Source organism: Falco rusticolus, chromosome 2 (assembly GCF_015220075.1).
Source record: "Falco rusticolus isolate bFalRus1 chromosome 2, bFalRus1.pri, whole genome shotgun sequence".
Classification (NCBI taxonomy): Eukaryota; Metazoa; Chordata; class Aves; order Falconiformes; family Falconidae; genus Falco; species Falco rusticolus.
Genome location: NC_051188.1, coordinates 32,870,625 through 32,896,653, shown reverse-complemented (window position 1 = coordinate 32,896,653; position 26,029 = coordinate 32,870,625). Strand labels below are relative to the sequence as shown.

Here is a 26,029-nt window from a genome sequence, read left to right as displayed (position 1 = left end):
CAGCTCACAAAGGCAATTTAAATACCAGGCATTGGGACAGTTACATGTACTGTAGTAACGTATCGGTCAAGGAATAAACACATTTTAAGAATCAGGCCTTTAATATGACGGATGCTTTTAACAAGTTGTCTTATTATGAAAGTATTTCCAAGGCAGATGACGGCAGCAACTGAACAGAAAAAACACCCCCACTGTAGTATCCTGAAGGTTGTGTTTTAGCTGTTAAAACGCAGGTAGATGGACAGATGTTATGCAGGTGAGTATCATTAACATTGGCATAGGAATGGGGGATAGCTAACAGGGCAAGTTAATGAAATACACCAGAGAGAAACCAGCCTCCCTGCTCTGACTTCTGGGTGGCTCCCGCTTTTAAGAAATAATACAATGAAAAGTATTAAATGCTGCTTACCTTTCAATTTCTCAGCCAGCAAAGCAGCTTCATGTTCAGAATAATGCATTATTGCTGGAGGAGAAGGAGGGCGCAGTCTGTCTTCTTCCATTTTGCGTCTGTGGCGTTCTTCTCTGGCCAACATTCTTTGTTTGCATTCCCATTCATAAAAGTCATCTCTTGCCTGAGCGAAATCAACATGAAGGCGACCTGAATCCTTTTTGTCTGTGCTAGATCCTAATCTCATGCGGTAACCTGAAATCAACAAGCAGAACTAACTGTTGCAGGACTTCTTTGCCTATTTTTTTTTCCCCTCAAGTGCAGCTATGTAAAAATATACATTAACAGATTCCCACATATCTATGCAGAATCTATTGATCATTGTGCTTTCACAGGAAGATAAACATTCATCCATTCATTTTTCCTTGCAATTTTCTGCATTGTCTATCCACACAGTAGATGACCTTAAAAGTTGACTCAAAGGTACAGAATGTACAGTCCTGTTTGGAAGTCTCTCAAAATATGTAATTTTTCTACTTGACACTCCCAGCCTTTATAAGAGCAAAGGCCAGGTAAACAAAAACACAACTACTAAAAACGGATCTGTTTTGGTCTGAATGTAGAGTCCTTTCTCTGATCCTGTTGAGATCATGCACTGTTTAGTGCTTTTCTCCAGCCTGCCAAAGGAATGGGAAAGGCTGAATTTTATAAAAATCACAACTACAGATGAATGAGAAAATTGTGCTACGTAGATTCCGGTGCCACAAAGAGGTTGGTGTCATAACTACATTGATGCTGGATCTCAGATTTTGAGGCTACACAATTGCAAACACTACTTCCCAATTGCCCACTGGAAATACTCTGGCAGCAAATATAAACCACCTACAAATGAATTGAATTCAGCGTTCTTTAAAGTAACTTTGAAAGTGTGGATGGATTTATTAGACATTTGCAAGGCACCTTCAGAACAAATAATGAAACCTGTTGTGCCTCATCGTTAGTGATGTTCTTCATATTCATTATTTGATCAATGTATCATATGCTAAAGCTAGCAGACTGCAAAGGCTCTTAAGTCAAGGGCTGCACAACAGTACAACAGGGTCCTGCTCTGAAATAAAACCCTTGACTGCTGTCAGAGGACAAACAAATCATGCCAATGCTATGAAAGGAGCTTTTTGTGACTGTACTGTGGAAAAACATATGCCGGGTACCTATCTTTTTTCAAGTTACACTTCCAAGGCAGAAAGATAGCCACAGAGCAGTTTCTCTAACTGTTAAAATGCCAAATCAGAGAAAGTCTATGAAAACGCTACGTAGAAAGCTGCAAACAGCCTTCAGATGCAGGTAAAAATAATCAGTCTGCACAGGGATAGCTCTGACTTCTCTGTGTCAAGCCGCTGCAGTAGCCTCAGAAGCAAAGCAGTCCAGCAGAGACTTCTCAAATCACAGGATGCTGCAGAGATGAGCTCTGTGCTGAGCTGGCACATAGGAAGCTCTTAAGAAACACACACTACTACTACTACAACTGCAACTGAAAAACTCCAGGGACAGGAAATTCCTGATCAAAATGGCAGGAAAAATGGTGTTTGCTGCTTTGGAACAGCAATCCAAGAGAACCTACTGTTCAGTCTCATGTTTTGCCTGTGGTTGAGGAGTTTCAGCACCTTACCACCACAGATAAAACTCAGTTTTGAACTCCAAGGACAGCAAAGCTAAAACTTATGTAGTAGATTAGCTTTGCAAAAATGCCTATCTAGGCATACTCTGCTTGTTTTACCACTGACAAACCAGCCTCCTGTACTACAGCACATATGAGATAATAGCTTCAAAAACATTAGATATCCATATATGTAGTGATCCTTCGGAAAAAAAAACCCAACAACCCAACAAAAAAACCAACAATCTGGGTGCCTTTTGATTTGATATTTTCCTTTCAAACATCTTGTGGAGTTCATTTAAGCAGCCTGTCAGTGGGGAAAAAGTATGACTGGTTTTCCAGCAAGGAGCCCAAACTCAGATTAAATACTCGAGCTAAGTGTTTCAGAGGTCCTTCACAGCCAGAAGGCATCAAAAACTGCCATGGAACCTACCAAATCTGGTCTCCAAGGTTCACAAGCTTGGAATGAAGTACAACTGAATATTGCAAGAGAGGCAAAGGAAGGGATTGCTTGTTATTTTAAAAAGCCCCTTTATTTTGCTCTGCTTTCTCTTGGTCAGAGAAGTAAACACTACTTTTTCCCCCAGAAGGCTTTGTGGTCATATATGTAGCTTTAGTCACAAGGTGCTGAGTTAAAGATACACCATATTCAGTGCGTCATAATAGAAGAAGAGTGCGAGCGACCTTTCAGAGCTGGGCCCTGTACTAATGAGGGGCTAATTATGTGGTTTTATCCACAGAGGTGTAGGCATGAAGAGGTCAGCGGTGCAGCTACCCTGATAACTGTGACAAATGTTACGCCCCCCTGTTCAACACTCCAACACTCCAGCTGCATTCCTCACACAGTGATTGTTTTGTGCCAAAATGGCATTATCAGCAATGTGAAAGGACACTGCCAAGGTGCCAGGTCTCGTGTGCCTAAAATTAGACCTCCCAGCCAGGCTGTATTTTCCAGGAAGACACAGTCTCTCTTCTTCTTCCCTCATCTTTTGCCTCTGTTGGCAGAAACGCCTGGGCATGGACAGAGCAAGAAACACGGTGCTGCAGGACACAAGACTGTTGTGGACCTCAAAGCCCCACTTAATCTGCATAAAGGACTGTGCATCTGCAGGTTGTGTGTGCACCAGCAAATTTGAGTTTTATTAAAGTAGCCTTCACTTTTTAAGTAAATGGGGATAATGGGGGAAAAAAAAAACCAAAACACCACTGAGCAGTGTAAATTGCAGTTCGAAACCCAGTACTGTGTGTAGCACTGGACAAATGGTTCCCTTTAGATAACCAGTTTAAGTGCCTCCAAATTAATAGATCTTTGAAACTGCCCAAGAATCACAGTGAAAAAATCTGACCTTGTTAAACTCTGAAGACTGGAGGTAGTCAGCCAGCCAGCTGGTTTCCACCAGCCCAGAAACTTAGAATAACCTGGGTCAGAAGGGACCCTTAATATCACCTAGTCCAATACCCTCTCAGAGCAGGGTCAACTTCAAAGTCAGATCAGATGCTCCAGGCTTGGCATCTTTTCCTTACCAAAAATAGCAAATGCCCATGGCTTCTTGCACCGTCCTAAAACAGGCTTTGCGGACACTATGGGACCAATGGCCTGGTCAGTGAAGAACAGACTTCTTAATGGGTTGGCAGCCAGGAAGATGCTGTGTAGCAAGGGGTGCAGAGCTGGCAGGTCCTGTTTTGCATGAGATGCCAGGCACCCACCTAGGTTGGCAGCTTTGAGCTGTGGGGCTGCTGTGGGGCTTGTTCTTTTCTAATACCATGCCTCCTTATTGAAGTTTGAGGGTATCTGAATGTACAAGAGAACCACTGCCACTGCCTCCCCTTCATGCACGGGCAATGAATTGCCCTCACAGACCCTGTTCCCCATCTCTTTGCTCAGGACTGCAGCTAGCACTAACTGTAGGCCTGGTTTGTCATTTTTAATTTCAGTTTTGCATACAATGGCAGAGGAAAAGACTTTGGGAACTTGTCCAGATCCTCACTTTAAAGGAGCAGCAACAGGAAAAATTAGTGAGGGTGCTAAATAAAAATTAAACACATTATTTCCATATCACAGGTCTAGTCAAAACTCCGTGGCTTGACTTATCTTTGAGTGCTGCTATATTGGGGACAGGCCAATAACTGCTCTCTAACTAAGGATCTAGATCAGAGTGTTGATGGTGATCAGTGAGAACACAAAATAAGTACACTGTACTAAATGGAAACCCACAGAGGAAAAGATCAGCACAGGAAAAACACATACACAGGCTTTTGGGGTATAAACAGGTCTGTCTCAAGCCATTTGTTTGCCCTATATTTTCAAGCCCAGAGCCTTCAATATTTGCAGGAGTTACTGAATTGTCAGCCACAAGAGTAAAGTACATATAGTTTGGAGACAGAGCTGTCTCATGGGCCGGTATGTCGATTTTAGAAAGCCTTTTCCTCAGGAGATCAAAATGTAACTTTCAGGGCTAAATGAAAACAACCCTTTCCCAAGTCAGTTCTTTTGTCATAGCCTTCTACCCATCTCCCAGTCTCCTCTTCATACACATTTACTTGGGAATAGGAAAGAAAAAAATCAATGATTAAACTACTTGACGGATTTTGTAATCACTTGCACTACTCTGATGATAAGCATGGGATAAATACAAAGTTTGATGAGATTAGATGGGGTAGACAGATAAAACTGATTAGGCAGACAAAATTATCATTATATTACCGATATCAAAGGCATGACTTTCCCCTAACATAACACCCATACTATAATAACCACACATTCCATTTGTACAACTCTTTTGTCTCTTACAGGGAAAAGAAAACACCTTAACAATACACTTTATCCCCACCATTTCAGAATACATTATGCTTGAGAATGGAATAAAGACTAGTTAAAACCCCCAGTATTTCGGTACAAATCCAACATGCCCCTGCCCACTGCCAGACCTCCCTGCTCTGAGGTGGGAGGGGACAGTTGGTGCTCTCTGTATCATCTGCAGAGTTCAGCACCAGTGGTAAAGAAAAAAAAAACAAAACCCAAACAAACCGAAAAACTTGGCTGCAGCATGTCTGCGCTTTTCTTCCTCCTCTCTATCAGCTCCATCATTTTTTTCCCTGATCTGGTCAATAAAAGAAAAGATCTGGATGAAAAGACAGATGGGGAGGGAGGCTGCAGAGCAGACAGTAAGAGGAAGTGTACACAGCAGTGCGACTGTGACAAAAGGAAATGGAAGAAGCAAGGATGGGTCAGCAACCTGGAAACAAAATGGCAGAAAATTTAAGATGAGGAAGGGAATCTGCTACCTCCATCTCTGTTTGTTTCCCTTATTCTGAATGCACACTAGCGCATTATGAACGAGGACACATGGCATCGCAGGGAATTTCCAACCTCTAATCAGCAAATCTGGTTCTCCAGAATTTAAGGCATATAAAATTAAAATAAAACTTCACTTGGGGTGAAGCAAAGGGTGCAGTCAACTGCTGAGAAGTAGGAAACTGAGCTAGAGGGACACTGGCTCTGGCCCAGGGTGGCAGCCTGTATGTTTCTGAGCTTTTCTTTGCTCTTTTTCTTGCCACTGTTTTGTTTATCAGATACAGTAATACCAGCTCCTACTGAATCAGGGGTGCCCCTCTGATCTGTTACTTGTGAAGATGGGGCGCCCCACACAGAAGTTGGAAGCTGGGAAATGTGTCACTGCTTCTTTTAACTGTGATGCCTGTGATCTGTCCCAATGAACTACAGCTTTACAGAAGTAATGTGGATAAACAAATCAACAGGAAGGATGAAAACTGGGAAGAAAGGATGAGGAGGGAAGAAGAAATGAAGTTAAAAAAAAAAAAGAAGAAAAAAAGAGGGTAGAAAGAAGATCTGGAAGGAATATGAAAATTCAGCAATATTTCAAAGAAATCTTTTGATAGACCTCATAAAACTCATAAGTTTCTGTAGCTCTTCAAAGAGGTATTTAAAGCAAGCAGCCAAGTTAGACACCTCCCCCCCCCCCAAACACAAAAACCTTTGTGAAACAAAGGAGCTAAGTTTTTCCTGACTGCATATTTCAAAATTTCTGATGTTTTCTTTCCTTTTTCTCATTTTAAAATGCAGTTGATGGTGATTTGAGAGATCACTTTTCCAGCTGTGCGAGCTTCCTATAGATACCTACAGGACATTCAGGTTATGTTGTTACTGCTAAACAGAAAATGGCCAGGATGGGAGCTCAAACAAGGTATCCCTAATTGTTAGCTGCCTCCCAGGCTCCATTTTGGCTGGTCCCAGTGGGTCCCTCTGAGGTCACCCTACACAGGGTGGGCAGCTGTAAGCCAGTCTGTGTCAGCTCGTCTTAGCAAAGGAGCAGCCCCTGGCCCCTGTTTATTTAAGAATACCTTGCAGGTGGGTGAAAGTGTTGCACTAACTTTTGGGGCAAAACAACACTTGTGGTTCACCCCAGAACGAGAGATGAACCAGCCTGTGGATCCAAATACTTACAGAGGATGGGATCCAGCTCAGAAAGGTGAAGAAGGGCTCAGTTAGGAAGCAAATCCTCATATTAAGGAGCCTGTAGCCTTAAGAGGGCACTGACAGTCACTGAAGCCCGATATGTGAAAGCAGAACTGGTTTTCATCTTTTTTCTTCTTTCCTTTTTTCTTTTTCTCTGTGAGTTAGAGGGGTTGTTTTTTTTCTTTCTGTTCCTTTGTTGGAAAATAAAAGAGATTCCGAAATTTTACACCTGACTTTCTGTGTCACTTGTCCTGGGAGGCAGCAGACGTAGCCTACAGATGGGGCTCAGAATCTAACCCTTGCAGTAGCTGAATACATGCACGCATAAAGGCAGACTTTATTCAGATTGTGCTGCAAATCTATAAAAATATGCCAATGAAATTGCCAGCCTATCAAAGAAATTGGCACTGGAAAACAGCAGCATTCCTGGCCTAGTGCCCTCCTCTTACCACAACCTGTGAGCAAAACTATATAAACCTGTGTAAATCGAAAATAAGATTGTTCTGTAGTGAATTTCAGGATCTGTTGTATTGTTGTGGGATGACAGGAAATTGCTCCTGGGTAAGCAACGTACAAAACCATGCACAAGTGTTGGCAGACACAGAGAAATACAGAATTGCCCCTTGCCACCCCAAGCTACAGCCACTGAGCTCAAGAAAGACTTGCTGAGATAAAAGCTAAGAAAATAAGAAAACATTAGCATCACAAAATACAAATGAGAAGCAAGGAAAATCCATTAAAGAATGTGAAGTACCAGAAAGGTAAATGGCTTTATCAACCATGAACTCCTCTGCAAAACGAATGTGACAAAAATTCTTCTTGCTTTTCCGAATTGCTGTTATATCTCCACACTGCTCAAAGACTTCCTGAATAATTTCCTCCGTTGCGTTTTCTGGTAATCCTCCAACAAACACTGTTTTGCACCCAGGAGGTCTCTCTCTTGTTGAAGGTGGTGGGAGATCTAAGTCAAAACAGAAATCACATTGGAATACAAAATTTGTCTTTTTATCCATTGGCTCTATTCATTCCCCTAATCAGTTCAGGGCAGGAACAGTTATTTGACATAGCATGGAGGTGGGAGAGAAGGAGAAGCAAAATAATTGAATATTGCAGAGATTGTCCAAAATTGCTTACTTTAATCTAAACCTTTTCAAGTTTTAGGTGGCATTTCAGAGATTAATTCCTGCCAGTATGCGTTATTCTCCAGGACAGACAGTAAGGTCTAAAAGGATCTTTGTTTTCCCTGCACAGTCACACAAAAATAGAAAATATTCTGCTTCAAAGCATGAGAGCTTCTGCAGCTGATTCGACCCCAAGCACAAATCTCAGGCACTGAGATTCAAAGCCTGAACTTCACCATCTCTGGCTTGTACCCATCACTCGCCAAGTGTGTGGGCCCTCTGCAAGCAAGCCCATGCTGTGGACAGCCTGGGCTTTTGGGCTGGATGTCTTTCCCTGGTCTTAGCATAATTTCATTTCTGTCTCAGAGTACAGGAGCACAGCAAACAGAAAAACAAAGTGGGAAACACGACGAAGTGACAGCATGATGAAAATGCTCTGCTGGTTATCTGTTTTGTCTTGTTGCCAGATAATGGAGTGGACGCCAGCACACAGGAAGGATAACCTCGCTGTTTACAAGTGCTCATGAGGTGGAGTGGCTAGAAATTTTATTTTTATATATAGATACAGAGAATATATACACAGTTAAATCAGAAAACTATTAAATTTTTGAAGGCTGTATAAAAAATATACTCTGTCATTACGTTTCACATTGTTTATATGTAGTTTACTAGAGCATTCCTCTAAAAGGAATTCTCTAAGAAGGAACATGATTGATATGACTTAGGTTTTTGGCCCTTCAACACAGTAAATGGGGTTTAAACATTAAAGTATACATATATATGCATATACACACATAAAGCCAGTTTGATTAAATCATGATCTAAGTACACTGCAAATCCAGAGCACCAGACTATTTGCTTAATTTTCTCTTTTGTCTTCACAGTGATAGTGAAAGCTGCTGGTCTGATGGCTCTGAAACTAAACTTCTGGGGCTAACATACACAAAATCAGGCTTTGTGCCTGAGCTGGTGGCTCAGTGGGAAGAGTTTTCCATTTGCACAAAGTCCCAGGAAGGGGCAGAAGGAAGCCTGGTCTCTGCTCTCGAAGAGAAGGAACTAATCTGCCATGCTGCCCCCCAAAAAAATGGCAGGAGAAGAGCTGTAGCCCCACTTTCCTTGCATCTCCTTTGGGGAGGGACCAGACCTAGTCAGTGTTTGGGTGCAAGGCACTGTGTTCAGGGACACAAGCCCTGACTGGCTCCAACTCCGCTGGCTCATGTGGGCACCTGAGGCAGAGCATGGAGATAATCAGCACTGTATAATCATTATATTTTGTGACATTCAGATCTAGGAAAGACAGATTTCTACTATGAGAAGTGTAGATCTTCAGGCTCTAGTAGCTTTAAGTAATTATTTTCCTTTTTTGTACAAACTATGTAGGTTTTTTTAATGACCTTACAGAGATGAATAAATATGGTCTGATACCATACCATGCTTTGCACAAAGAGTAGATCTTCGAAGGAAACACCATGCCTGCCTACAGTCTATTTAAAAACATAATTTTTGTTAGATAAAAAGTATTTTGTGCAATATATTTAGGAAAATAACATTCTTTCATCAGATCCACTTACTTGGGTTTGGAGGGAAGAGCGTGCAGCTTTTGCAATGAATTATTTCTTTGACTACAGGCACATCTGTTGGTGGTGGTGGCGGCACTAACCCCATGCCTGGTATCATTGGGTTAATAGGAGTGATTCCAGTCATCATGCTAAGGCTTGGATCAAAGCCTGGTACACAGATTGAATCTGTAAATGTATAACATAAAATCCTGGCTTATAAATCTTGAAACTATTTGTTACTATTTTCTTGCACAGACAATTTCGCTTTAGGCTTTTTTTTTTTTTTTCCCCCAAGCATCACTGTTAAAAGAAAAGAGAAGGGAAAAGGAAAAATGGGAAAGGGAAAAGGTAGAGCAACAGAGAGGAGAGAAGAGAGAGAGGGAGCAGGAGGTGCATTTTCAGTGAAAAAAACCTCCAAAACAACCAACTATGCATAAAGAAGGGAATGTTACATAATTTCAAATATTAATATGACTGAGTAAAACAGAGCACATTAAACTGTAAAACCATGCACAATGCATATCTCTTATTATCTGGAATGCAATTTTCTGTTTCATAATGCCACTGTGGTGTTTACGTTGCCTTCTGATCAGCGTACAAAGAATATATTTTAACACGGATATGTCCTCTCCATCTAATTGTCAGACAGATTTATCACAACATAGCCTTCTCACATAAGTGACCTTGATTTATGACCAGCACAGAGAAAGATCCATTTCTGGCTGCTTTATAGAAGCACAGTTAGCCAAGACTTCTAACCATTTTACCCTGGAATATAAAGTTTCAGCTGCACAGAACAGGTTTTTTTTGAACTTTGGAATTGATTCCTTCTTGTCCTGTTATTTAATCAGATTAGTAGATTCTCTTCAACACATGTATTATTAAAATATACCACCACAGCCCCATAAAGTAAAATGCATATTTGGCAACCATTACTCTTTTTCCTTCCTGATCTCTTTGCCAAGACTTCCATACATATTATTTAAAGTTGAAAGATTTACTGGGGAGTACCAGTGCTGTAACACCAAGAACTGTAATAAGCAGATGTTTCAGATGAACTGAGTGCCAACTTCTGAAATTTGCTTTCGTTAAAAACAAGGCTTTGGGTTTCTTGAGGCATAATGAATAAAATATTTTGAGAGACCGATCTCTTTGTTGGCATAACACTGCTGCTATTTGGCATCATCAATTATTTAAAAGAAGAGAGTTACTTTGGTGTTCTACAGGTTTTCTGATGAGTTTTCTGGCTAGCAACTGGAAAGTATTTAATGATACTTGTAAACACGGGGTTTGGTAGCTTGGGAGCTTGTTTATTTTGAAGAAGCAGAGAGGGAAACAACTCCTCCTCCAGGATTTTATACATATATATATATGAAATTTGAGCTGCATTTGCTACAGGGCAGCATGATGAATCGAATGTGACCAGAGGCCTGTTTCTTCATCTTAGGTCTACTGTGGAGAAGCTATGTGGCCTTGGGTCATTCCTCTGACCTTTTTGGCATCTTAATTTCTGCATCTGCAAAATAAGTAAAATAATACTCACACACTGGTGAGGATTAGCTCACAGTTTTATAGCACTATGCAGGTGTAAAGCACTCTGTGGGGGCTGAAAATTAGCATTATTATTCCTGTGAAACATACATAATCATCTTCTTCAGGACAGACAACTGAGGACTGAGAACCTCTACTCCAGTGGCGCTCTTATCTATCTTGGTCTCATGCTCCCTGCTCTCCATGCACTGTAAGCCTTCAGCATTTTCAGACAATTCTGTACAACAAGCCTAGCAAGGATTTGCTTTAGGCTTGTTGAAGGCTAGTATTAATGGAAACTCATGATATTACACTACCTTTTTTTAATAAGTGGTCTTATAAAAAAGGATTTGCTCTGGGTGAGATGCTTTTTTTCCCATATTGATGTATATGCATTGCTTTTCAAATTAAGCTTTGAAACTCGGAGCCTGTCATTTATTCCACAGGATACAGTGGTGGCTGTATTAAATATTCATAGTTAGTGGATGCTGGGAGATAAAGTCAGAGGTGAAAGGGCAACATGCAATTCAAAGAAATCCTTAGGCTATGCTAATTTGCTTGATCTCATTTTTAGAAGTCAGACTTCTGACAGCCACAGCAGGCCACCTTGTGCAGCACTCTCCTGCTGCAGGTGGAAGTCCATCACTACTACTTGCTGCTAAAGCGGCCCACAGAGCTCCACAGCACGCAAAGCAGAGTACCACAATAGCACTCAACACACTGTATCATGACAGTCCTCTCCTGCTACCAGGGAAAACTGGTGCTGGAAAGATGCCAAGAGAGGCATCTCATCCATCCCTCTAGACAAATGTAGGGTCAGTTACAGTCCTAGCTAGATACAAAATTTCCTATTAAATCCAATATCTGTAGTAGACCCACAGCATTCAGAGGCTGGAGCAGATGGAGATGTACAAGATGTACAGAAGGCCAAGTTCTCCCTGTCCCGTATGTATCTTTCAGGCCCTGTGTGACAGCCAAGGAAAAACATCATCTGGTGACTGCTAACACAAGTTGTATTTAACCATTGCTGCTCTCTCTTTAAGACAACTACTAGATACATTTCAGCTTCTCTACAGCAGTAGCCAACTGAAAAAAATAGCAAACTCTGCCCAAATCACAGATGCATGCTCTCACCCAGTCCAGTTTTCTGAATATTCCTTTGGCAGTGGTGCAGATACAGAGAAAAAGAAAACTAAGGGACACAACAAGGAAACTCATGTCCACTAACACTGCAAACATGGACTTGAAAGGGAGCTGGGAGGAACAGCTTTTAGGTTGCATGTCAGTCAAAGCAGGTTTGTGATTTAAGTGGAAGAAAATTATTTGCCACTCATTCCTGCCACATCCAGGGAAATGAACTTTTTAAGTAACTTTGCTTGTGTTAAATAAGTACATGGCTTTGTCATCAGTTTCTTTTACAACTAGAATCAATCTACAAGAGCACAAGCAGAGTGTTGGGGGCCAACACTCAGCAAATGTCCTTCTATGTGTGCTCTGACTCTGCCTCCAGAAGGTGACTGTGCTGAGGTATATTGAAGAGGACTCAGTCAATAATTCTTGAAATCTAATTCTACATCTTGCAGGCACTAATCCAAATCCTGCTAACATCAAGAGCAAGACTACTGAAGGCATAAACAGCTTTTAATCAGGACCAGGTTTACTTTCGCTGTCCTCTTGAATACGTTGCTTTCATTTCACAACATGTTGAATTGAGAATGAAATGCTTTCATACATCACAAGAGCCTTGAGAGGATGCATAGGTGCCATTTGTAGAGCATCCTGGAAATGAAAATAATCTCTGAATACTAAAAACTATTACTATGTATTGCAGTGATGGAAAATTCATCTGGGTTTCTGAACAGCTAAGATCTTGTTCAGACCTCCGAAGAGATTGGTGGCACTTGCGTCTACATAGAAGTTGATGCATGCCACCTGCATATCGCTGACAAACCAGGAAAAGAACCTACAGATGGGATGTCCAAAGGAAATACTGGTCTGGAGTCTGAGGTGCAGAGAAAAGGGAACTGATAAAGTCACTGGAAAGGAAAGTCAATAAATTTGCCACATCTGTGATAGGATCCAGAAAAATCCCAAGTTTAACTATATTGATGCTACCGAGTGCTGCAATAATAGAAGTTGGATATATAGCTCTTGTCTAGGGACAGGGGACGATCATCTATCAGCACCACCACTGCAGTCTGCTCCATGTCCTGGCATAATGCCTATTGGAACAGGACCAGGGCACCAGAATTAGAGCTGAAGACAACTCCTATTGAACTTACTGGTAAGTTTGTTGGTCTTCAGAATCAAAGGTACTGATAGAGTTATGAAGAATTACAACAAATGGGAATCAACCCTGCCGATGTATGTTTTTTTGGTAGGTCCATTTGGATACATGATTATTAAGATATTGTAGACATGAATATGCCACACTAAGCACAGAGAAACATTAAATTTATATACTATACATCTGAAGAATTAAACAAGTAATATTTTCTGCTTTCAGTGATCATAGTGTTATTTTTAAAGGGATCTATACATATACTTCTGCAGCTAGGTAAGGGTTTATGACCTTTTGGAACTGTAAAAAACAACCTGGCAGAAGAGAGAAAGTTAACATTTGAAAAATGTTAAGAAATATTTATTAAATGAAATCACGGAAGGCGATCAGAGATGATAAATCACTTTAAGAATGGAAAAGCACATGTTATTCGAGTTAGAGTCCCTGTGGATACTGTCCATAAGGCTTGAATAATCACAGATTAGTGCAAGCAAGTAAAAACACTGAATGTCAATATTTTCAAGTCCATCTTCTGCCTAAATTTGGCAAAATGAGTTAATTCCTGTTTCATCTAATGAAAAAAAATGGCATGGTGGAGATAAATGAAAACCTCTTCTGAAGAACAAATATCTGGAACTGGCAGTCAGAGAGGCAAGAATAAAAAATTTCTTGAAGACTTGGCATAGTTTTTAACGCTCCTTTTTCTTTCAAGTAGAATATAGGAAGAACAGAACATTTCACATGAAATCTCTGAGTCTGGAAAAAATAGGAGAACAATAAAATCCCTTTAAGGATAACTATATTCCAACACAGCATGCAGTGTAAAACAATTGCTTTTAGTCTCCATTTTGGGAGGGCAGAAGCAACTTTGTCATCCATAAAAATAGCCATACAATTTTGGAGAAGCATCCTCCTTTTCTTCTTTGCCAATGGTTACTGTCTGAAAAACACCTTCTGTTTTCGCCACTTTATTGCTCTGCCTAAGTAACATGGACGCATACTCCTGCCAGCTGTGCTTTTGGGGTATGTAATCCATCACCAATACTAAGTTACCATCACGTTTCCACCAGCCCTCACCACAGAGAGAGGTATCTGCTCAATATGACTTTTTAAGGGTATAATCCCCTATATGATTGTCAGTATTAGGCCTTGGATGTGTAATTTGTTTTGCCTGCAGTTGCCAATTGCTTCTGTGGTCTTTCATGACAGCTGTCAAGCTGTATTTCTGTTTGGATGCGTAAGAACACCCATGTGTGCAAACATGGATTTGTTTGTGTGCCCCTACTCCCACGCACGGAAGGTTTCCACCATGGACATTGTCAGCCATGCGGCTCAGACCTGCTGGCTGAACACAAAAAGAAATGGTGAGTGGTGAAAACAATGATCTGAGCACAAAATAACTGACCAAAATAAAAAAGATATAAAGGGTCTGTGGATAACTGGCTAGCTGAAAAGGGTCACATAGACATAGTCCAGCTGGCTGGACAAAAATGCACATCGCTCTCAGCTTATCTGAAGTAAAGCAAAATACACTGTCTTTGGCTGTCCTTGTTACACAATAACAGGAAGATTTTGGTGGGAAAAGAATGTTGCAGGTGGGAACAGAAAACTACAGAAGAGAAACTAGGGGTGGGCTTGGTATTTAGGCAACTAACCAATAATGAGCTTAACTTTTGTAATATGTATGAGCTAATTATAACAAGGCATAAAAGGTGACTGTAAGGGACAATAAACGAAGTCTGCTGATCACTCATATTGAGTGACTGTGTCTTCCCTCCGTCGCGACAAGGGTCTCCATGGCCTGGGAGTGATAATTTGACACCTAAGAAAAAAAGTTTATTTTTTGCTACGGTTGAAACAAACAAAAAAAAAAGATCTGGTTCCAGGAGTGGAGTTACCTGCCAACATGCACTGAAAGGATTAGGACAGTCCAGGCAGCAACTGGTAATAAATGTAGTAAGATGCTCGTTAAACTTTGGTTTCTGGGGATTAAAAAAGAAAAAGCTTCTGAAGACTAGAGATTTGATTGTCTACTTGAGAAACACCATTGATGAGTGTTTTGAGAGTGATCACAGAGTTGATTTCTAAAAGTTGGGATTTAAGTTTTCCTGAAAAAGGGCAAATCTAATAGAGCATCTGCTTCCCTTAAAATAAATACATATATACATATGTATGTATGATATGTGTATATGTATTACTTTGAGTAGCAAAGAAAGAGTAGCTTTTTTTTTTGTCTGAAATGAAGAAAGTACCTTATTAGAATAAAAAAAAAGCTTGTTATTCTAAAACGTTATTGGTTTTTTATCTAAAATTCTCCCACAGAACTCTACAGTCTGCTGGTGTATTTACGCTCATGTCAGTGTCCATTTTTTTTCTGTATCAGCAATTAAGAATTAATATTCAGCTGCAAGATAGGCAGGTAAAGAGCAAACAATTTTTAGCTTGTATACATTGAGTGCTTACATACTGCCAGTGGTGGAGATCACAACTGAACAATCCTTTCTAGCAGGCACCTATTCCACATTACTTGATTTATACCTTTTCACTAAATCCTACTGTGCACCTACTTATATTTTGAAAGCAATGGAACCTGTTTATATCCCTGGCTTTCACGGTGTGCTGGTATTAGGGTAGTAACAGAGTGGGGAAATGTGCTTCCTTTGCTTTGCTAAAACAAGGTATTTGGCAGTTCCAGGCATACCTTCTAGTTTGCATCCTGAGAAACTGTGAATGCCTTATTCACCTTATTCACAAGATTACAGATTTTATTTCTGCTTTTATATTTTGTCATCTGTTTGTCATGTGATCTTTGTCTCTGCAGAGCACAAATATGGAAACTCTGACTGTGGCCCCTTTTAAAATCCTCAGAAGGTAACTGCAAGGGCAGAGATGTCTTTGTAGGTGCTCATCTAGCCCCAAAATTTTGAAGAACTAAATATCAAAGACATGGGCAGATGCACTTATTTAAGCACTGCCCAAATCCAGTTGATGAAGCACCATGTGGGCATAGGACCCCTGCAGGAACAGGAGTAAGGCACGTAGCATCAACAGGCATGTGCGTGTGTGTGCATGCATGCATCTGTATATTTGGAGGAGTGGAAAGAGGGGATTGAAGAAGGGGCAGTAAATCACCTCCTTGACCTCTGGCTTTCTCAGTTGGCCAGGGGATCCATCTTGACACCATTCAGCAAGAGCTATATTCTGTGAAACAGAGCCTGGCCTGTAGCAAAAACAAGTCTCTAGGGGAATTTTGACAAAATGAGGAATGAAGGGGAATCCAGACGAGTGTTTCTTGTTAATGATCAACCAAGTAATGATTTATATGAACTCTACAGTGTCTGCCAGACCCACACCATAAACAAAGCCCTTGTAGCATCATCAAACCACTTGCCACTTGAAAATTACTTCTATAAGACACACATCACTGACAAAGCTTTAGGACTGTGTTATTGTACTCTTGCTTTTTTGACGAAAGCGCTGTGTCTGCATAGAGGAATAGTTTACAACAGACAATCCCAGAACTTTAGATGCTGTTCCTCAGAGCTGGCTATGCTGTAGCTAAAAATGTGAAACGCCTTTTGATTCCTGCCCATAAAATCACAGAACAAATACATTTGGAACTATATTTGGAGCAATATACATGAAAGACTAAATTGAAGAAAACCACCTTCTCTTTTTATAAGCAAATCATGGGGTGAATCACACTTATTTCATCCTTTATTGCCACAGCACTTGGCACAACAGGACCTCAGTCTTGTTTAGAGCTTCTAATGCAATGCAAATAATAGGAGAGAAGAGCAAACAATAATAATACAACAGTGTTACCACAATAGATGCCACTCTCTTCCTAAAATGCAACTTCAATGCTGTTGTGCAAAGAAATCTGCAGTGTCGCTGTAATGTTATTTCTCTTACTCTTTTTGCTTATGGATAGCCATCAGTGACATCTTGACCTCAAAGGGATCTCAGACACTACCTGCTCACCACAATGACTCTATTTAGTTGCCCCTTAGAACAGCTCTGCAAAGGACTACCTGACAGGCAAGCCTGAGAATGAGCTGAAAAAGTCGGGACTTGATGCTGAGGGAGTCTGATGATGGTTTGTCAGTTTTTCACAGCTGACAGCTGCCTGTGTAAAAAGTTAAATCAGAAAAAATCGACTAATCTTAGTCTCCATTCACAATCATCTGCTCTTCCATGTGTAAAACCCATTGTGATTTTAGTGGAAACTTCTGGAGGTGAAAATTGAAGAGTGAAAAAGTAGAAAAATAGGAAAGAAGGAAAAAGGTAAAGCAAAAAATCAAAATAAATGCAGGGAAGGAGGTGAAGGAGAGGGAAAGATGAACAGACAACAGTATTGTCTGGAACTTCTGTGTCACAGAAAGGTCAGGGTTGGAAGGAACCTCTGGAGATCCCTTTAGTCCAACCCCCTGCTAAAGCAGGTTCACCTAGAGCAGGTTGCACAGAGTTGCATCTGGGCAGCTTGAATGTCTCCAGAGAAGGAGACTCCACAACCTCTTTGGGCAGCTGTTCCAGTGCTTTGTCACCCTCAGAGTAAAGAAGCTTTTCCTCATATTCAGATGGAACTTTCCATGTTGCAGTTTGTGCCGATGTCCTGTCGCTGAGCACCACTGAAAAGAGCCTGGCCCCATCCACTTGACACCCTTAAGGTATTTGTAGTTGTTGACAAGATCCCCTCTCAGACTTCCCTTCTCCAGGCTAAACAGAGGAGCCCTCTCAGCCTTTCCCCATAAGGGAGATGCTCCAGTACCCTCATCATGTAGCCCTCAGCTGCACCCTCTCCAGTAGTTCCCTGTGTCTCTGGAACTGGGGAGCCCAGAACTGGACACAGCACTCCAGATGCAGCCTGACTAGGGCAGAGGGGGAAGATTACCTCCCTTGACCTGCTGGCCATGTTCCTCCTAATGCACCCCAGGATCCCACTGGCCTTCTTGTCCACAAGGGCACACTGCTGGCTCACGGGCAACTTGCTGTTCACCAGAACTGCCAGGTCCTTCTCTGCAGATCAACCCCTAGTCTGTGCTGATGCATGGGGCTACTCCTGCCTAGATGCAGAACCTTATAGTTGCCTTTGTTGAACAACATTAGGTTCCTCTCTCAACTCCAGCCTGTTCAAGCTGAATGGCAGCACAGCCTTCAGGTGTATCAGCGACTCCTCCCAGTTGCATATCATCATCAAAGTTGCTTGAGGGTACGCTCTGTCCCTTCATCCAGGTCATTACATCCATTGGGTCCATGCTCTAACCACAGGCTGTTTTGACCAATGCCAGAATTTTGAAGGATTCATGAGTTTATAGCACCCCATGATGTCGAGAGTGCTGACCTTCCCAAAGTCGCTGCTGCTTAAGAACTACTCCACACAGTAGGAACAATGGGTTTCTCCCATCTCCTTATGAATAAAATACTTCTTCATGTGGGGTCAGTCACCAATTCTTTGTGAAGAAAATAATGAAACTGCAAATTCAGCACACTGCCACTTGATCCCCAGTAAATAGCTCCAAAGCCAGTTTGTAAAAATATGGGACCAGCCAATAAGCAAGATAATGTATGTACATATGTAATAACTTGCTTATGCAATTTAAAATGTGCACCCCTGTTATTTCCTGACTTTCAAGTCTCTGTGCACTTACTACGTGCTGCTTGGGACCGTCCTCTCCAGTTTTGCACTTCTTCACTCCATTTCTCCGGTTTTGCACTCATCACGGGGGGCTATTCAGTAAGGCTAGTCTTAGCCAAATGAAGTAGCCTCTCCAAGCTCCCTCTGTTGGAAGCTGTTCAATGTTTGCCTAATGAACTTTGTCCTAAAGTAAAACATCACTATGTTCCTTGAAAAAGAGATCACCTTTCACCTCAAAACTCTAGAAGATAAGAAAAGAAATAAATAAAACATGATTATACAGCCTAGGAATTGTTAATGCATTTTTCTTTGCTTGCTGTCTAGGAGGAGTGTGGTATTCCAGAAATCTGAGAGGCATTTTCATGGGCATAAAAAGTTAAATCACAAGGTCATTGGAAGACATAAGCACCTAAGATGTAAATGAATACTGTAAAGAAGCTGGAGAAATAGGAAAAATTTCAATTCCCAAGCTAGACTAATACTAAAATATAACCCTTGTAACAGATGAAACATAAAAAGCCTCCAATGTGTAAAAGATTTAAAATACCATCTTCTGGATATTAATGTGACCTCAGAGAAAATGGGAGAAAAAAAAGTGAAATTCAGACATTCCATTGGACATTTACCAAATGAAATCAAAAGGGACTCATTTTTCTCATGAATCATGGAAAAATTTCTGGCTATTAAACTGGAGTTACCGTGTGGATAGTTGAATCTGTGGAATGCATATAAACACTCTCCTTGCCTTTCCAGGGTTACAGGAGTAACAACAACCTTGCCAAAACTGGAACGAAGCTGTACAGTCCAGAAAAGCGTATCACCTGCATGGGTAAGTTCTTGCAAAAACACAGTAAAAACTGGGCTCTGTCAGACTGAAGGATCCTTCTGGCCCTCTAGGCCAGAAACCTGCCTCTAACAGCAAATCCCTAATTTGGTTTAGTACCGAACAGGACAATCCTACAGCAAAACCGTAAAATGATATCCCAATCTCCAGCACCCTGCACCTCAGGGGCTTCCTAAACCAGAGGAAGTTCTGTGTCTCCTTCAGGTTTATTTTTTGATGAAAAAACCAAGGAGCTTCATTGCATAGGATATATTTCTTTTGGTGTCATTACTGGAGATGGCAGAAAGCTGTCTGGTGAAATCAGCTGGAAAATCCCAAGTAATGATATTTCAAACTTTTAACCAAGTTATTCTATGTGCATGCTTCTCCTTTAAAAGTGTGAGCAAACATGCATAACAGAGGCTTAAACTCTAGTGTTAAATGATTGTTCCTAGGACTATTTGCCTAGTTTTTTCACATTATATCATTTAAATAGTAGGGTCCAAATTCCTAAAACCATTGTACCTTTAACCCACAGAGTACTGGAAGGATGGTAAGTATACCAGATATAGTAAAGATTTGCTGTCTATAAATGAATGCAGCAAGAAATCTTGGTATTTTGTATTATCCTCTACTAGAACTGTTTGACCTCGATACAGTTTATGGCAGTAACTTGTAAGACAACATTTGAATGCTCTGTGCATAGGCAGAATACCTGTTGAATTTGAATTTGATTAACTAACTGTTGAGTAAGTAATAAAGTGGTACTTGGTGAATTAATAAATTTTATTGGTTAAGAATTAACCAGGAATCCTATCTTGAGAAATACTATGCTACATAAAACGTGATCTGAAAAAAAGCCAGAGTTGATAGCAGCAAGTAATGCTCCTGAGTGTCTATAAAAAGAGCTGTCTTAATTAAACTCCAATGCACTATGACTATTTTTGTTAGATTTTGGCTTTAAAAGCCATCTAGCACCTCAGCAAATGGAAAACATTTCTATGTGCTTAGCTCTTACTGCAAATACAGACTGTTAGTTATTACAGCTCTTCAGGACCACGAGAAACCCACTAAGCTGCTTTACAGAAGCAAGTGTCCTTGCTAACAGCAGGCTCAGTCCACAGGCAGCATATTTCCACGTAAAACAGAAACATTTGTGATTTCACAGGGGTCTTGGCCAGGTACGGCCTGAGGACTGGGTAGCCATGAGGGGAGGAGAAGAGTGCGCTGTGGTGATGAGAGAGCTTGCACAGAGACATAGATGACAAGGGATGTAAAATCCGACACAATGAGCAACTTAAGTTTTTTTGCATTGAGGAGTATGAGATGAAAGTTGTATAAATCAAGAGAACAGGAAGAACCATCTAAAGTACAATTTCTTCTACATTCAAATGAGGAAGAATGGCAAAAAAGACCATAGAATTGTGACACAGTGCTCAGGCAACTGTTTCTTCTCCAGCTTTGGGCAACTTGCAGCACCCTTGGCTGTGGACTATCTGCAACACCCTCAGGTTTTAGCTAGACACCTACCAGAAGGGAGGGTAATAAAGTGTGCTAGACAAAAATAGAGCACGTTGCTTATGAAACAGAAGATTTTTTTTATCCTTTCCATCCTTACACCTGTGATTTGACCTGTGTTCTTCACAAACAAATAGAAAAGATTATACAAATAAGCTTGTGAATGTAATAATGTGCTTTAACTGAAAGTATTTAGATTGATAATTTTTGAAACATCTCTTCATTAACTAAGGCTTCCTTTGACCACCTCTCCCCTTCTCAGAGTTCACAGGGTTTGAAAATTTCCTGGTGCATTCGCTGCAATTCAAGATAACAGTTCAACTTCCCTTTCCATCTATGAATCTGACAGGTTGGTTTTAGATCTTGATGGTACAAGCACAAGCGTCCTCTCGGCTCTAAGTGCCTATTTTAGGCAGCCAGGCACAATAGTCAAATGGCTGGCAATGGTGGTAACTGGAGTACTCTTCATGGCTGGTAGAGAAATCCAAAATGGGATACCCCTAACTTCATAACAAAACAATTCCCCTTCTTCAACACATAATTTGAGTACAGTAATTATTCTATTGACCAATTTAGAAGAGGCTTGACATTAAAACAGTGTCAGAAGACTGTGTGTCATGCTAAGGTAAATAAGGGTAGTCCATATGTCTGAAAGCTGTTATTTCAGCCTTTCAGCAGACTTAGACATGTCTGCATCCTTTGACATCTGGGTCACAACCGTAAAGTTTTCCAGCACAAGTACAATAATTATAACATTATAACTAGCTTTTTCAGCTCATCTCCATTCCTTTTGCATCTCCCACAGAGCAGAAAACCCTTCTCTCCACCATCTGGGCACATCTCTAGTACAAGGAAGGTCAGCAGCAGCTAGAGATGCCAAAGTAGCCAGCTGCTCTGCAGGCCTCCGTCCCCAGGGCCTCAGTACCAGAGCCATTATCAATGGAACGGTGCAGACTAATAAACCTTGATTTTGGCAAATAGCTCAGGGGCAGCCAGCTGGGATGGGTTAAATCATCCTGAGGTTCTTTTAAGTTACTCTGGGACCTGTGCAGGGCAGTGCATAGAACTGGGTTAATGCTTTTGGCCCCCAGTGACTCCTTTTACCTCTCCTGTCTCTCACAGCAAGGGGAAATGCATGCCTCAACTAATAATAAACCAGCACTGAGCATGCAGAGAACACTGTGCCAAATATCAAACAGCTGGGGCTCTCTGGCCAGCCATTAGCTAGCCCAATCACAGCATCGCCTGAAGTCTTCAAGAAAAGAGGTGAAAATAAGATGGGTAAAAAAGAAACTTCCAAATCAACCAGAAAAAAAAAAAATAATCTTAGAACATTTGCATAAAGCTCTTGTGTGTTGTCAAGGAATTTATTATGACATAGCTTTCATTTCCTAACAAACACAAACCTCTCATCACGTTCCTCTCCAAAAAAAAAAAAAAAAAAAAAAAAAAAAAGGACCAAAGGTGAGAAACGCTTACAGTAGAAAGATGAACACTTGCATTTCTGTACCTCCAAAATAGTTTACAATACACTCATTGCTCTTGGCTGTCTTTCAGCACGGTTAAAAAAAAAGGTTATTTTTTTCCTTACAAAGCAGCAATCTTGGTGACATTCTTACAATGACATATTTCATTATCCAGTTTAACAGGGAAAAGATCTTGTTTGAAAAGAAATCAGGAGTCTTTATAAATGTACAGCATACTTCAAGAAGCAGAGTGAGAAACTGTGCACAAAATTAGTTCAACTTGTATCCTGATTAAGGAAGAATTCAGGCTTTGCATCTCTTGTGCGTAACACATTTTAATTTAGATTATATTAGTGGTTGTGTGCAAAACTTGTAACTTAAAATTCTTGTTGCTGGAAAATTTCATCTGTAATTTCTGGCAGCCTGAACCAAAGGTTCATCTGCTAATATTTCAGAGCAATGAACTAAAGGCATAGCAATTTCACACACACTCACACACAGAACCAACCTCACCATTCAGAAATGAAATTAGCCTTTTTGGTATTTACAATTTATTATCAGAACACTCTACATGCGACTCACTTTGACAATGCTTTTAAGAAAGATGCAGGTTTATAAACACCAAGAACAGAAGAGACATTCATTATTTCAAGAAGTACCCATTTTTTTGCACATTTAAGATAAAGCCAAATGATGCCAGACAGTTTGTTTCAAACGATAATGATGCTTTATTCCATTTTTAGGGAAAATGCATTTCTTTGCAACAGTTATGGGCTAGAAAGTGTTATCCATATTAAGATGCTTCTTTTGCCTCAGCATGTACATTTCTACAGATAGGGTTCTGCCAGTAGTTTTTAATAAACCATTTTTTTTCAGAGGTTTGTACATCAACTATAAAAATATGTTCCAATATGAAAATTGCCAGTGTTGGTTCTCAGTTCAAAGATACATGACAGTATTGTTCTTAATATATTTTTAGCATCTTTTTCCAATATGTAAAAGAAACTCCAACCCAAACTTCCTTCACAGGCTTTGTTAAGCACTTTTTTTAAATGTTGTCAAACTACAGTCTCTAGTACTAGAGCAATATAACATCCAAAACTTGTAGCATGCAAATGTATTGGAGAAAAAGGTGTAGCCATATTTGACATTTGATATACAATAGATGCATAATAATGCACCATAATTGAGCAATGCTCAATAAGTAGTGTGTAATTATTTAAGCTTGCAAAAAGTCTTTGATAAGGTCCTTCCCAAGAGCTGTCAAAGAAATTGCACAGGCATAAAGTGAGAGGCAAGGTCTTGTCATGACTGATACAGATCAGAAGCTGGCCAAAGAGATAGGAAAACCAAGAATAGGATCAAACAAGCACTTTCTATCTGAGATGAGCAGTGTGATTGGAGGTAGCATGTCAATAATTGTATTGAAAAGAGAGGGACAAAAACCCACAAAAGGCATAAAATTGATTGCCTGGAAAAAAAAAATAATAATCAAAAGGCATTTTAGAGGAACCAAACACAAGGAAGGCAGATGGGCACAAGGATGTCAGTGCTAACAAATCCCAAATGAGGCTCTTTGCAGAGGATGGGCTCAATGGCTCATGCAGTAAAGATCTGGCAGTGTGGCACTGCATCGAAGGGGCCAGGGAAGCCAATTAAAGGTTAGCCTGAAAAAGGGACAAGAGGAAAAAGTATGGGAAAAATACTGCAAGCCTCTTAGAAAAGCCAGACTGTCACCTGACACCTGACACACCACACTGAATTAGTCACCCCACTCTCCCCAAGAAATATAAAAGCACAGCAAATATAGGACAACGAGTACCATCAGGAACATTATAAAGTAGCTCATAGGAACCACTGCTGAAAAAGCCTTGGATTGCTCACTGGGGAGAAGAGGCAGCTGTGTAGGAGCATTACAAAGCTCATGTATTTTACAGAAAGGGGTAGGTGGACAGGTTCTGTGGATTCTGCTCCATGATACAAACTGGGAAGCATTTAGTGAAATAAAGAGATTGTAAATGAAGAACAGGTAGGTGGAAACACTTCTTAGCTGCAACAAGAAATTACTCCCATGGAACTCCATGTTATGTAAAACTTAACTGAAAAAAGACTTTATCAGAATTAAAATACAAATAAAGAAATACAGACAAAACCACACAGAGAAATGCATCACAGACCTTAGACATCAGAAGTGTTCAAAATGATAAAACAGGAGGCAGGGCTGCTAAGTTCATCTATTATTAAAATCATTTGACACTTCTTATTACAACACCCTGTTGTCAGTTGCTTTTAGTTTTGCCAATAATTAATAGTTTGAACTGAAATTTTACCCATTGAATACCTGCCTGAGGCTGAAATACTCTGGAAAATTTTTGTCCGAACAACTGCTGCAGAAGTAGAGCCAGAGAAAAGGACCTTTTTTAATTATTATTTTATTTTTTTAAAAAATGGTGTTCTGTCTTGGCAGTTGTAGCCCCTCCAGACTTTGGAGGGAGGATATGGCAAAAATTTCAGAGGTGAAAAGTTTTCATGCTGTAGCAATAATATTTGCCATTCTCTTTAAACTCTACCTGAAAATTGTGGCAAATAATGCCTTTGAATAAAATGATAGTCACTCATATTCTGAAAAATTGATCTATTTTTGGCTTTAACAGCTGAAATCAAAAAGGATTACACCTTCCATGAATGTGCTGGATTATGTTTGTGCTCCCACGCAGCAACCAAGGAAGGAGTTAAAGCAGAAAGATCTCAGCTATTGTCAACATTTGAAATTATTTGTGCCAGCTTTTTATAACTTGAAACCTAAAGTTGCCTTATACTTCTGTCCTCTTTTTGCCTTCAGTCTGCAAAGTTTCCAGCTTAGCCAGCAAGGATGAATCTAACCTTGTGACACTTGCTGAGATCAGAGTGGTTAAATCAGAACATTGTCTGAGCAGCCTGATTCTCCTAAAAGACTGTCAGGTCTGGAGCAGCTAATTGGGTCTTGCCCAGTATGTTCTGCCTGTGATTTTTCCAGCAACTGAACATGGAAAGCAACAGAGCCAGCACGCAGTTTTTTCCCAAGTTTTGTTATTCTTGTATCTCTCCTCATTTATGTGGGAAAACATCTTTCATGCTGATCCTAGAAGAGGTTTGCAAAGTTCTGGAATTTTGGCTTTTTTTGCTTGCTGGGCATTTCACTTGAAAAATCTCCGCTCTGCAGGAGTCTTGAAGGGAAACAAACTTTTCAGACTATAATCTGCAGTAGGATACATCATGACCAGGATGTATCTAGTCTACTCTGAACCAGCTGCCAGCTCAGCACCCAACACCATTTTCACCAGGGAGGCAGAAAACAGCTTTTCAACCAGTCAGTGAGGACCGGGCAGCTGATGACAGCTTCTTGCGGGTACCCCTGCCAGAGAGAGAGGCCAAAGAGAGAGCAGGTCAGAGCTGACCATATCACCTACCCACCCTTGTCTTCCTTTCTGTCAGGAGCAGCTCACAGCTTAGCTCGCCGTGTTGCTCTACGATAGGCACAGGAAAAGGCATTTCAGGGGCTGCTGGTGGGAAAGGAGAGAAGGGACTGTGA

At 40.6% G+C, this 26,029-nt stretch overlaps 1 protein-coding gene across 2 annotated transcripts in view; it reads right to left on the bottom strand.

The window, feature by feature from the left end:
- ENOX1 (ecto-NOX disulfide-thiol exchanger 1) overlaps nucleotides 1-26,029 on the bottom strand; it is a 369,827-nt gene that overhangs the window by 94,021 nt on the left and 249,777 nt on the right. For both annotated transcript variants that reach the window (XM_037378075.1, XM_037378076.1), the window contains 3 exons: nucleotides 9,215-9,388; nucleotides 7,277-7,483; nucleotides 410-643 (listed from right to left, as the gene is read on the bottom strand). In XM_037378075.1, the coding sequence (XP_037233972.1) occupies nucleotides 410-643; nucleotides 7,277-7,483; nucleotides 9,215-9,388 (615 nt within the window). The remainder of the gene's footprint in view (nucleotides 1-409; nucleotides 644-7,276; nucleotides 7,484-9,214; nucleotides 9,389-26,029) is intronic.